The 12,843-nt window shown below is 41.3% G+C and overlaps 5 protein-coding genes across 5 annotated transcripts; 4 read left to right on the forward strand and 1 right to left on the reverse strand.

Annotated features, from left to right (window-relative positions):
- Nucleotides 1–309: 309 nt before the first annotated feature.
- On the reverse strand, nucleotides 310–2,029 carry BATDEDRAFT_86091 (uncharacterized protein; the record flags this gene model as incomplete). Its single annotated transcript, XM_006676925.1, has 4 exons — nucleotides 310–622; nucleotides 687–822; nucleotides 884–1,678; nucleotides 1,773–2,029. 4 exons carry the CDS (start codon nucleotides 2,027–2,029, stop codon nucleotides 605–607), a joined length of 1,206 nt encoding a protein of 401 aa, XP_006676988.1. The 3' UTR covers nucleotides 310–604.
- Nucleotides 2,030–2,084: 55 nt separating this feature from the next.
- BATDEDRAFT_34336 (mitofusin) lies at nucleotides 2,085–5,168 on the forward strand. The gene is made up of 3 exons (XM_006676698.1): nucleotides 2,085–3,027; nucleotides 3,096–4,101; nucleotides 4,178–5,168. Exons 1-3 carry the CDS (start codon nucleotides 2,089–2,091, stop codon nucleotides 4,504–4,506), a joined length of 2,274 nt encoding a protein of 757 aa, XP_006676761.1. The 5' UTR covers nucleotides 2,085–2,088; the 3' UTR covers nucleotides 4,507–5,168.
- A 2,202-nt stretch (nucleotides 5,169–7,370) lies between these two features.
- BATDEDRAFT_36577 (uncharacterized protein) lies at nucleotides 7,371–8,460 on the forward strand. The gene has a single exon (XM_006676772.1). It carries the CDS (start codon nucleotides 7,446–7,448, stop codon nucleotides 8,343–8,345), a length of 900 nt encoding a protein of 299 aa, XP_006676835.1. The 5' UTR covers nucleotides 7,371–7,445; the 3' UTR covers nucleotides 8,346–8,460.
- A 536-nt stretch (nucleotides 8,461–8,996) lies between these two features.
- On the forward strand, nucleotides 8,997–11,163 carry BATDEDRAFT_32831 (uncharacterized protein). The gene is made up of 2 exons (XM_006676684.1): nucleotides 8,997–9,771; nucleotides 9,962–11,163. Exons 1-2 carry the CDS (start codon nucleotides 9,070–9,072, stop codon nucleotides 10,988–10,990), a joined length of 1,731 nt encoding a protein of 576 aa, XP_006676747.1. The 5' UTR covers nucleotides 8,997–9,069; the 3' UTR covers nucleotides 10,991–11,163.
- Nucleotides 11,164–11,503: 340 nt separating this feature from the next.
- On the forward strand, nucleotides 11,504–12,833 carry BATDEDRAFT_86096 (uncharacterized protein; the record flags this gene model as incomplete). The annotated part of the gene is made up of 5 exons (XM_006676807.1): nucleotides 11,504–11,766; nucleotides 11,868–12,027; nucleotides 12,114–12,173; nucleotides 12,261–12,537; nucleotides 12,675–12,833. Exons 1-5 carry the CDS (start codon nucleotides 11,529–11,531, stop codon nucleotides 12,831–12,833), a joined length of 894 nt encoding a protein of 297 aa, XP_006676870.1. The 5' UTR covers nucleotides 11,504–11,528.
- Between the last annotated feature and the right edge of the window lie 10 nt (nucleotides 12,834–12,843).

Here is a 12,843-nt window from a genome sequence, read left to right on the forward strand (position 1 = left end):
AATAAAATATATACCTGTTGTAAATGCTGTAAATGGCCAAGATGTAACTTGATGATTGTCAAGACAAACTTTTCAAAACATTGACAAGAATCAGTATTTCGCGCAATTTGCATCGAGTCGAATGGTTGAATTCACTAGTCTTGAACCGAGACTGTACGCTCACCATTGTTGTATTCTAAATCACACACACTCGTGTTCTAGTTTAGCATATCTTGGAAATTCAACTGTCATTTGCATATCAATTACCAAAAAATCACTCAAAACACAACGTGTTCAGTAGATTGACAATAGTCGTACAAAATGGCTGTTTATTATATACTGGCACTCTTATGAATATCACATTTTACGTGAATACACACCTAAATCAATTGCCCAGTAAATTGCCAGATTTACTCGAATTTGAAAAACTTTAAAGCCAATGCAGTGGTGTGTATTTAAACTGATTCGGAATAGCTCACTCGTGTATTTCAACATGAATGGCAGGTAATTGATGATTAATCGTGATTAAAAACCTGTCAGTCCAACCCAATTCACGATTTTGATGATTGTCTAGTAAAGTAGCCGGTTTAAACAACTTGAAACCCATGGATACGAATGTTCAAACTTATTCCTTGCCAAATTGCTTTATAAAAAGTTGAGTTGGTAAAAAGAATACAAACACATGCATTTAGGATTTGTAAACTTACAATAACCATTGGTTTTTCTTCAAGAATGAGTCCATGGAAAAGGTTCAAGGCAGTTTCAGCTAGTTTGGTTGTTTCGTATTTTACAAAGGCTTGGCCCTTCATTTTGCCTTTTTTCATCAAACGCACATCTATACGACTATAAAGATCACTGGTTAAAACAATAGACATTTTTACATTACAAAATCAATGCACTTTACTTTTCTGGCAAACTAGAAGATGGAAGGATTTTGGAAAACAGATTAAGCAGTTGTGAATCCGAGACACGCTTATAATTGATATTCTTGATGAACAATGTTTTTGAAGGAGATCCTTGATTATAGTTTTTGTAAGCAGGGAGTTGAAGCAGCGTAGAGTGTGATGCTTTTAACAAGCGATCTGAACCAAGTACAGACAAAGCATCCAGTTCCACGTTGCTCGGGCCAGTCTCTGTTGTGGATAGATTTGTGTCAATGGGATGGATGGGCTGAACTGTTGAATGATTTGATACGAGTGCAATATCATCACACGTTTGAGAATGAATACAAATGTTGATGGCATGCTGGTTGAGTTTCTTGGATGCTACAACAGATTTGTAGCTGGATGACTTGATACCATCAGATCCACATTTTGAATTCAATTTCTGGCGTTTGCACGTAGCTGGTTCAAGTACAATGGGAAAAGTATCAGAAGAATCACTTTCAAACTCTTCTTTGAATGCATTGCTATTTTCAACCAAGGATGAATTTTGAATCTTTCGTTTTTTTGAACTGTCAGACATTGTATTCTTGTTTGAAGTAGCCTTGGTTTTGGAACATATATCTTGTTTGTTTGGAAGATCATTAATGGATGGATAACAAGTCCATGGCGGAGGCAGATGCATTTTGTTCATGAGATGCAAGACCTGAGTATAGAGAGCGGGGACTGCTTTGATTGCAGTGGATATATTTAGTAAAATCTCAGGAGTTGGATTAGGATATTTATAAAGCAATGCAGGATTAGAAGGATAGTAAATTCTATTGAATCAATCAGATACGAGTCAGTGAGAATGAAATCCAAGTAGTAACCAATGACAAACTATTTGAAACAGAAGCCAATACTAAAACATACCCCAAATCCATTGAGATGGGATCAAATGAAGGTTTTAAACGTAATGGTTTCCCCATGATGCGTAGAGCAGAAAGAGTTTCGAGAGCAGACACGGCATCAGAGAGAGAATCAAAGATGAGATTGATGGGAGCGAACGGAACAATTGTTTCAACAGAATCGAAAACAACAGGCTGACTCAAGTCTGAGAGTAAAGACGGCAGCACAGAACGAACGGATTCAGGACAATTTATAATAGAAATCTGATGAGTTTTGAGCATAACTTTTGTGACAAGATTTTGATAATTTTTCAAGTTGTCGAAACTTGTTAGAAACTGCAATGGAATGGACTACTCCGGATGACTTGCATTCCAGCACCACTACAACAACTGCTACACATGGAGCTCTTACAGGATTGTTTGATTCTGCTTATGCGTCTTGCCATTCCGATCAATCGCCTTCTCAATTCGCAAAGAATCGTCAGTTGTTGCTCTTTCTTTTGGGTCAGACAAAGACTCTGTTAGATGGATTGGCGCATGCTTCAACCATGCAGCCTCTGTTGTATCCTTCTGCTGCTTCGCAAGCACTTTCTATTCTGTCCATCCACTCTCACAATCCTGTCAACTCTTCCGTCTTGACCAACAGCTTCACTTCAAACAGTGTTTATTCTTCGTATACTTCTAGTCGTGGTAGTCATAAAAACTTACCCAACGGCATACAGGCTAATGATGCTTCTTTGGCCTCTGCTTTACTTCAACGCATCAATGATTCAGTTTCACATATAGAAAACTTGGAAATTCGCATTGCTGATACCCATTCAAGAGTGCTTGTTACAGGTGATGTCAATGCAGGAAAGAGCACTTTTGTCAATACCTTGCTTCGACGTCAGATCGTTCCTGACGATCAAGAGCCTTGCACTGCTCTGTTTGTCGAGGTCATGGATCCTCAGCAAAATGGAGGTGTCGAGGAATTTCATGCCATCAAGGAAAATGTCGATTATCATCCATCCGATCGTTCTTCGTTTACTCGCTTTGATCTGCATGAGCTGCGCTCCGTTGTAGAAATCAACGAGCCAGAGTTTTCTATGATCAAGGTTTACTGCATGGACAATCGTGACTCTGTTTCGTCATTACTTCATAACGGTGTTGTTGACATCAGCTTTATCGACTCGCCTGGTCTCAATATTGATTCTGTCAAAACTACTTCTCTGTTTACAAAACAGGAAGAGATTGATGTCATTGTGTTTGTTGTCCGTGCTGAAAACCATTTTACCCAATCGGTAAGTACTCAACTCGTCAACATACTCTGGCATGGTGTATTAATCTATCTGTCTATATACCATGATAGAGTTGCGATTTTTTAGCTACCGCATGCAAGGAAAAGGCATCTGTCTTTATTGTTGTCAATCGATTTGATCAGATTCGTCGAAAAGATAGATGTCGTCGCGAAATTTTAGATCAGATTCAAGGCATATCTCAACACACATTTGCTGATGCGGCCAATCTAGTGCACTTTGTTAGTGCTCGGATGGTGTTGGAGTCCGACTTAAAATTGGCTGAACGTAATGAAGAAGCTGAAGTATCTTTCAAGCATCTTGAGCAGTCGCTCCGTTCGTTTGTTTTGGAAAAAAGATCACGCTCCAAGCTTGGTCCTGCAAAGGTTTATCTTGGTCATATTTTGTCCGATGTTGCCATGATTTCAGAACACAACAAACTGATTTCACAGGAAAAAATTGACAAGCTTTCGTCCGAGCTAGATGAATCCACACCTGTTTTTGAGCGTATGGTATCACTCAAGGAAGACGTGCTTTCAGATATTGATAGAATCATTGGCAACACGAGTATCCTGATTGAGTCTCATTCTAAAGTTGAACTGGGTGATTTTATTGCTGAAATTGAGCCATTCAGTGACGGTGTTCAATGGGATGGTATCATGCATGCATGGCATTATGCACATAATTTGCGTCAGGTTGTGTTTCGTTTGGCCACCATTCGCATTCGTCGCTGTCAAGACTATGCCCGTGAGCATTCAATTGGCTGTATCAAACGCATTGAACAATTGGCTACAGATGCCATGTCAGTACCTCCCGAGATTAGCACTGCACCCATCACTGCAGCGTTTGATCAAAACCAACTGGCAGAAAGCTCACCCGAAGAAGTGGGAATTCAAATGTCCGACTTGTTTGATCTGACAGATAGACTTGATTTGCTCAAAGATTACATTCCTGGAATCACATTGATCACGGGTGCCTTGCTAGGCTACAAAGGATTTGCTAGTGGCATGTTGAATACACTACACACGGCAGGAGCATTGAGAATGACCAAGCTTGCTTTTACTGGAATTGGTCTTGCTGGTAAATCTTGCCTTGTTCATTGATTTGAATTCAACACTCGGTACTGTTATATTTATATTCCTTGAACCGTTTCTAGGTATCGGAATCATACTCTATGCGATTTCAGATATGAAATCTAGTATTCAACGCAAGGTGATTCGTAAACTGCAAGACCATTTTGCACACTCTGGGTTTGTGGAAAAAACAACAACAATCCTGTTTCGCACATCTCGTCAAGCACTACAATCCACCATTTGGGAATTTCAAAACCAATTCCAGCATCTGTTGGCTGAAAGTGAAGAGAAAATTATTGACCAAAACATAGCCAAGAAATCAGCACAAGATGCCCATGATTTCTACGAAGGTGCTCGAAAACGTGCTGCACATTTACAATCGCAACTGGACGAGATTGATTTGGATGTTTAGTTGTGATAGTGTTGATACTCTATTGTGGTCTCTTTGCGTTGGTTGATCTATTTGAATGATGCAGTATGTTGAACCACGATAGGATATCTTATTTTCACTCTTACTCCTCGAGATCAATCCATACAGTGAGCTTTCTTGGCTGGGTGTTGCATGGTATGACTGAAATAAAGTCTGCTCAATATAGTGACACTACTCTTGTATTTTAAAATGTCACTGTTGTTTGATAAACGGCCATCATGGTATGTGTAGGATGGATAAACAGTCGATAGGATTACAAATTTGAAGTACAATCACACATGGTATTGCTGATACTACTCGACAGATAAGACATACTACTATCAGATCAATTCATTGACGGAAAAGATGATAAACACTTGTCTGCAACACGGACCACCTCGTTTAGATACATTACAGTTGAGATACTTGCAGATAGATTCATCTCATGTGGCGTGATTGCGAGCGAGCATATTTGGTAAACTCGGAACGCATATACTTGACAAAAGTATACAAATCCCGTGAAGAGTTGAGCCACTCTATAGAAGCATCGATATTAAGCAGCATAGGCTTACACGATATCACTAAAACAACATACCAAGATTAGCCCACTATAAATACAAAACTGGCAAGTGGAAAAATAAACACGCATATACATGCTGACCAACATACTAACATTTGTATGCAGTAGTGTCCGATACTCCGAGTTCAAACGAATACTCTTGTTCAAGTTTGGCATCATTTACATGAGTAAATTTAAACTGGATAACATCGGCTAGGTATTCATAGATGCAAGTTTAAAATCAAATTGGGTTAAACATGGAGTGTATCATTGTAAAAGCTGATTTTAAAACGGTCAAAAACATGAGTAGACCAAATATTCGACATACAAACAGTTTGAACCATTTTCATGGCGAGAAGTTTCTCATACATGTCAAGCATGGGTATCAAATCCTCTGCCTCGGCCTGTTGTGCATTCTTTTTCAGATTTAATTCTATTTCCAAAGCAGCAAATTCACATTAGACGAATCTATTGGCAAGTCTTGATCTCGTTTGGAGAATATTACCTTGCCGCTTGGCATGAATATCACTTGTCAGTTGCTTGATTTTGGTATGAAGGGTTTCCAATTCAGCCTCTTTTGCCTTTCTAGTTTGAGCGAGTTGCGAGATCTCTCCTTCCATAAGCTCCTGCTCATTTCGCTGCGTATCCAGAGCTAAACCAAACACGATAATCAAGAGCAATAAGTATTAACTCTTTAATGAATAAAATAGCAGATACTGAGAAACAAATAAAACCCATTGAGTAGAATCTACTGCAATACACTATAGATGGACTGCAGTAGAAAACCAAAATATAGGTTCATGCCAACCTACTCTGCATTAGATCTTCTTCGTCAGACTTTAATGTTTCGACAAGCTTCCTGAGTTCTTGACTGCGAACTGGATTGAAATCGAATAAATAGATGATTAAAAGGCATTTCAATACCAAGTGTATAAGCCAAAAATATGAACTGTTTAGCACGATGCGTACAACTGGATTGAACTACCTTGCAAATCCTTCATGTCTTTGAGAAACGTATTTCGAGAATCTGCCATACTCTTGCCCTTTGCAAGAACCCAAGAATCAAAGGTCTGAGTAATAGTACTGCACACTGACTTTAAATCCAGAGTTTCGGGCTCTTTTGTAGTAGAATCCATTGCAGTGTTGGACTGGACTGACTCTGATGTATAAGGCTGATGAAGACGAACTGGAGTGGTTCCGGCAGGCATTAAAGAAGCCCTCATTAGTCTAGGCGTTCTTGGAGGAATAGAGCCACTCGGGCCAATTCCAAAGCCATTAGTCTGAGAGAGAAAGTGGATAGTCGACAGTCTGTTGGTCATGGTTATTGCTTTGGGTTGAATGTCCGAAATGCTTCAAAACCCTGCGACACTCACTCGAAATGCTGTTTTGTATTCTATTCTTGCACTCGAAATGTTGCCTTGCTTTCCTATTACGAATTCTTCAAGACTTTGAGATTCGATCGCTTGATGGCTGTATGGCTCTGTCCTTGAATCAATTGTACTTGACTCGATCCTTCTAATCACAATAGATTATCCACATATCCCCAAACAATCTGTATTACTTGATCACACTTAATCCGGTGCCAGTTGACCCTTGAATTGAATGTATAATTCCACTCTTACACAAGGTGGTGTAGCAGTGTTGATTACAGCCATATTCGCGTAAGATGAAACCAACCGAATATTCAAAGCAGCATTCCAGTCCCAGTCCCAGTTCCAGTCCCAGTCTATTCGTCTACAAATTCCTGACTTGGCTCAAATATTGGTGGCCAAAATTGAAACAATTGTTGTATTCCAGTGCCATGCAATCCCTGCTCTCTTGAATTAAAATGTATTCGAAATTTTAAAATACAAAATGTGTTTGTAATGATCGACGACATCAGGGATAAATCGGATTTCAAACTTGGCAATCGTAGGACTGCCAAAAGAGGATCACTCCAGTTCAAACGTGTAGCTTGCAAGGATCATATGATGGGCATCGCACTCGGAAAAATTAAAAATGTCTACTGAGCAAGCATTCAATCTCCAACAGGAAGGCACATGGACATTTAGCCATTGTTTATCCAAAGCAAAAAAGCTAATCACTACAAAATGGTCTATTTACGCGAATATGGCTGTAAATCAACTCGAGTGCCAGTGCACGTTAAGCCTTTAATGCTTGAGTGGCCTACCCGTGGCCACTCAATATTTTACAAAAGTCGATTAATCCTTGCCAAGCAAATGCATTGACGCCTTCATCTGGCTAAAATACCGCACATTTATCGAGTATTTGAACTCGGCTTTTGGAATGTAGACTTCAAAATCATCAACTTCGAGATCTACCAGACTTTGTCTCTACTACATAAAAAACTTTGTTACAATACACTAGATCCCAATCTCTTATCATGAACTTTCTTCTTCGTACTCTTGCTATTGCTTTCGTAGCAATCAACGGCATTCGTGCATCGCAATGTCCATCTGGCTTTACTTACACCGATTCAATCGGTGACTGCCGTGGAAATGGTCAAGAAAGCGGACAATTGTGCTATACGACGCAAACCTATACTTCAGATATTAATACGTGTATAAACCGAGCCAAACGCATATATGCTCAGTGTTATACCTCAGTTCAATCCGGCCGACCATATTGCTGGCCTGACGCACCTGGATCCACCTACAATGGTGGTACTTCCCAACCCAATCAGCTTGGATATCAGCTTCCTTCTCCAAACTCGAATCCCCCTCCTAGTCAAACTATACAGCAGTTTTCTCTAAGCGCCGCAAGCCCTACTGCTCAGGCCACTTCCTGTCAAAGTGAAGCTTCAGGCCCTATCAATGCAATTGTTAATATTCAGCCAGATTCGGGTACTCCCAGCGCTTCTAAAATTAGTGGTTTTATCTCTTTTTCGCAGCTATCTCCCTCTTCAAAAATTAGCATCACTGCAAAAGTGGTTGGCATTCCTGCAGGTCAACATGGATGGCATGTTCACGCCAAAGGCAACACCTATCCCAATTGTTCATCTGCAGGACCTCATTGGAATCCCCTTGGTGTAGATCATGGAGCACCCAGCGCAGCCGTTCGTCATATGGGAGACTTTGGCAACTTTAACGCGACAGATGATGGTACCTTTAGTGTAACGATCACAGATTCCATGGCGACGCTTTATGGACCAAACAGTATTCTTGGTCGGGCACTTGTACTTCATGCAGGAGTGGATGACCTTGGATTGACAGATAACCCGCTTTCCAAAACAACTGGCAACGCAGGTGCTCGTCTTGCTTGTGGTGTGATTGGATATCAGTAATTAAACTGTTTATTTGGTGTATCGACTGAAAAGAGCCGTATATCAATATATCATGTAGCCGTACTTTGTTTAAAACGGATTTGAAAATCAATAAATTGACTTGACATTCCAACTCAACCTATTCAAACTAGATTAGTAATTTTTGGGTTCATTTGGTGAGAATACTGTCAATGCAAGAGTTGATATTGGGCTTGACGTATATTGTCGGTTGAAACCCATTGAAAGCTTATTCAATCAAAAAAGGTCAAGTCCATCACAATGATTTAGGGTTAGGAACAAAATGGTTTAATCTGAAACAAGTGGCAAGTGTCAAAGAATTGGCCCAACCATGTCAGATATTGACTTGAAGATGGGAAACAATATACTTTTTTCAAAATATGCTTCTAAATACAGTTTCAGATAAACAATGTTACCCAGAGATAGGGCCAACATTGTGTTTTCAATAGAAACCTGTACAATGATTTTGGTATGATTGTGAAAACACAAGACTCATCACAAGGCACAAAGGCACGCCCTCTCCATCATCATAGCAGTACGCCCTCAAACATCAAGGTTAAAAGTGAGCGCCCTGATGCTAAGCGGCGTTAGATTCAAAGATTCGCACTGGTTTCATATAAAACAAGGCAATTGTCCTTCACACCTACTTTTACCCTTGAACCCAACCCATCTGTGGCTTTCTTACTGTCGCTACTGCTGTTCATATTACAACCTATCCCACTCAACAATGTCCTCCGGTCCTATCAGTGATCAAGTCAAGGATGCCGTGTCTACTACTGTAGACACTGTTACTGAGGCAGGTGCTACTGCTGCCACCAAAGCCAAAACCTATGTCGATGAGACTGTTGCTGAGACCTGCAAGGCCAGCACTGGCACTAATGACAATCCAGTTGAAAAGCTCAAGCGATTGCTTTCCTTCCCAAACAAAAACAAGGGCAGTAAGCCTGTTGAAGCAGCAACCCCTTCTGATGAGGAGACTCATGCCACTAGTGCTCCTACCCAAGGTTCCGAACCTGACGCTCCTTGCTCTCCTACCCGCACTACTGCCAGTCCTCCTCCTGCTGAGAAGAAGCGTAATTCGTTCAACCCCTTTTCTTGGGGCAAACCAGCTGCTGCCCCTGCTACCGAGGCTCCTACCGAGACTACTGCTTCTGCTACAGAGACTCCTACAGAGACTCCTGCCGAAGCTTCTGCCGAAGCTTCTGCTGAAGTGCAATCCACTCCACCACCCTCGGAGACTCCTGAGCCTGCGAGCACTACTGCCACTCCCAAGTCTGAGAAGCGCCGCACATTTACATTCTTCTCAAAGAAGCCTTCTTCTGAACCTGCCTCCACATCTCCCATCGATTGTCCAGAAAAGTCTACCAGTGACTCTGAGGATAGAAAGAACTCTATAGGCAACATATTCTCTGGTCTATACAAGAAAAAGGTATGTTGGACTTTATTATGCTACCGTTCATGTGAATCGTCTTGTTTCCATTGGAATGGAGGGCTGCGCCTCTCAATGTCATCGTCATCCGTGGCGGCAATTAGTCCCACGTGATGGTTGCATTGTGAATCCACACGTGGTCAATTGTTATGTTGGTGATTAAACTATTGATTTCTTGTTCATGTTATAGGCTACCACTCCTGTTCCTACCACCGACACTGTTACTGATGCCACCCCCAATGCTTCTGGTGAACCTTCTGTAAGTGCTGAGGCTGCTCAAGCCGTTCAAGAGGCTATTGACGCAGTTGCTGCCGCTGATGCTGCTGAAGCTGCTACAAAGGCTGAAGCTGCTGCTGCCGAGGCTGCTGCAAAGGCAGAGGCGGAAGCTGCAGAGGCTGCTACAAAGGCTGAGGCTGCTGCTGCCGAGGCTGCCGCAAAGGCAGAGGCAGAGGCTGCTGAAGCTGCTGCAAAGGCCGAAGCTGAAGCAAAGGCAGAAGCAGAGGCTGCTGCTGCAGAAGCTGCCGCAAAGGCAGAGGCAGAAGCTACAGAGGCTGCTGCAAAGGCAGAAGCTGAAGCAAAGGAAAAGGCAGAGGCTACTGCAAAGACTGCAACCACAGAGGCTACTGCAGCTGCAACCACAGAAGCTGCTGCAACAGAAACCACAGAGGCTGCTGCTTCTGGAGTCTCATCAGGAGCAGAGGCTCCAGCCAAATCTTCCAGCAAGATATTTTCATTCTTGACATTTGGCAGAAAGTCCAAGTCTGCCGTTTCTACTCCATCTACTACATCGGTGGCTACTGGAGAAGGTGCACCCACTGTCATTGAAGAGTTGGAGGCTGTTACCGAAGAAAACACCACTGTTGTTGAAGAAAATACTGATGTTGTTGAAGAAGTCGGTTCTATTGAGCAGATCAAGGAAACTATTTCCGAGAAAGTGGAAACTGTTACTGAAAAAGTCGAAGCCTGCACTAGTGCTGCTAAAGAGGCTGCAGGTAATGTTCTTGATATAAAAGATCAAGCTCCAGGGACTACGGTTGATGCCGTGACAAAGAAAGTTACCGAGGCCATCAATACTGAAGGTGAATCTAAGAAGGAAAATACTTTTTCCCTTTTAAAGTTCTTCAAGGGCAAAAAGTCGTTGTTTGCAAAGAATGCAGAGGTTGAGTTACCCGCAGCTGCTCCAGTTACTGGAACAACTGCACCGGCGATTGCAGTTTAATTTGGTATTTGGGCATGTTTTTTGTTTTGCCTTGAGTAGAGCGGTAGTGAATCTAGCATGATTTGAACAAAGGATCAGAAAGCTGATCATGTTCGGTAATTGCACTGAGCAAAATAGCACTTTGCAGTGTGGAGGTTTGAATGAATTCTATTTGTTTTGTTTTATTTTTACGGTCATCAACAATAAGAAGATTTGGGTTTTAATTTGATAGTATCGAGATGGTTGCGATAGTTTAAAAACGTAAATGATTCGTTTGATTCATATAAACTACATAGATTGAAGACTTGACAGGATCAATACCAGACTCAGCAAGCAGTCTTTACTAGACAAGAAACATTGAATCGAGGATTGACAAGTCGTTTAAACTGATCGCGATGAGACACTTGACAATCTGATTGTCTCGGCTGTGATTGCAAGCCAAATTTTGTCAAATGCAAAGTCACGGGAATCATGTGATGCAAACAGTTAATAAACACCAGCAAACAGTTGTATTCAAGTATTGACAAGTATGGAGGACAGTGTACATACTGCCCAAAACATGGATGTCTTGGATCATACAGAACCATCACATATAGTGTCTGATATACCATCACAAACTAAACAAACCTGTCATGTCACTTCAACTGAAACTACATTGTTGGAGTCTGCCAATGATAATATGGAGGATGTTGGTCAGTCTAGCCAAGCTGCTGCTCTTCCTTCCACCACTTCATACTCTTTTACTGCCACATCTCTGAGACAAAGGCATGTCCCACTGAGAGAATCAATTCTGCCAGGTAAATTCTATGATCAATACAGTATACAACCAAGGGTTCGAGTTGGATGGGTCAAACATTTCATTTATAAACTTGTCTAACATGTTGAGCTCATTGTGTAGATACAAGAAATCATGGTGTCGGTATGAACTCAAATGCATACCCTTCTCAATCAACGTCTCCAGTTCGTCCCTCAAACTCCACTGAGCCTTTATCTGAAACCAAACCAGATCAAAATGACCAAGACGCTGATCAAGGAGGCTTATTTGAATGCAACATTTGGCAAGTTGTGATAGTGTATGGTTTGAATGACTTGCATCAATTTGCTAATTATTCAATCCCGTTTCCATCTTGGTAACATCAAACAGCCTCGATATGGCCTCGGATCCTGTAGTTACACTATGTGGCCATTTATTCTGCTGGTCTTGGTCAGTGCCTTTGGTTTCAAAAGTGTCCTTATTGGGTTTGATGTTTACTTTGAATGCTCTTGTCTAATCCATTTGCACTTTAAATAGCCTTCACCAATGGTTATCGTCGCGTCTTTCTGCCTCAAACACATGCCCGGTCTGTAAAGCTGGTGTCGATAGGGATAAAGTCATTCCAATATATGTGCGAGGGCGTGAACCAAAAGATCCTCGAGTCAGCAAAGAGGTTCCCAACAGACCACCTGGCCAACGAACAGAGCCAGTGTCAAACAATCCATGGGATTTTGGAGGATTTTTTGGTCCAGGTCGTGTCAATTTTGGAAACACACAGCTTGGATTTGGCATGATGCCATTTGGAATTCAATTTGTAAGTTTTAAAAATCAATCAAGTTGAATGCCATGAACTGCAATCGCAGATGTATTGGTTAGACTAGTAGAATCCAAACTAATATTTGAACCACAATGTTTTGCAATGCACACACTGTCATGTATATTGAATAACAGAGTTTTGGTCAGGGTATAAATAACCACAACTTTCATGCTGGCCCACAAGGCGTAAATCAAGGTGGTGCATTGGATCATTCACAGCGACTTCAAGCGTTTGTATCTCGACTGTTTCTTATGATTGCTACACTTGTTCTTATTTCTATTATTTTGTATTAAACTGTTTAGT

The sequence above is a fragment of the Batrachochytrium dendrobatidis genome (assembly GCF_000203795.2).
Source record: "Batrachochytrium dendrobatidis JAM81 unplaced genomic scaffold BATDEscaffold_2, whole genome shotgun sequence".
In the NCBI taxonomy this organism is placed as follows: Eukaryota; Fungi; Chytridiomycota; class Chytridiomycetes; order Rhizophydiales; genus Batrachochytrium; species Batrachochytrium dendrobatidis.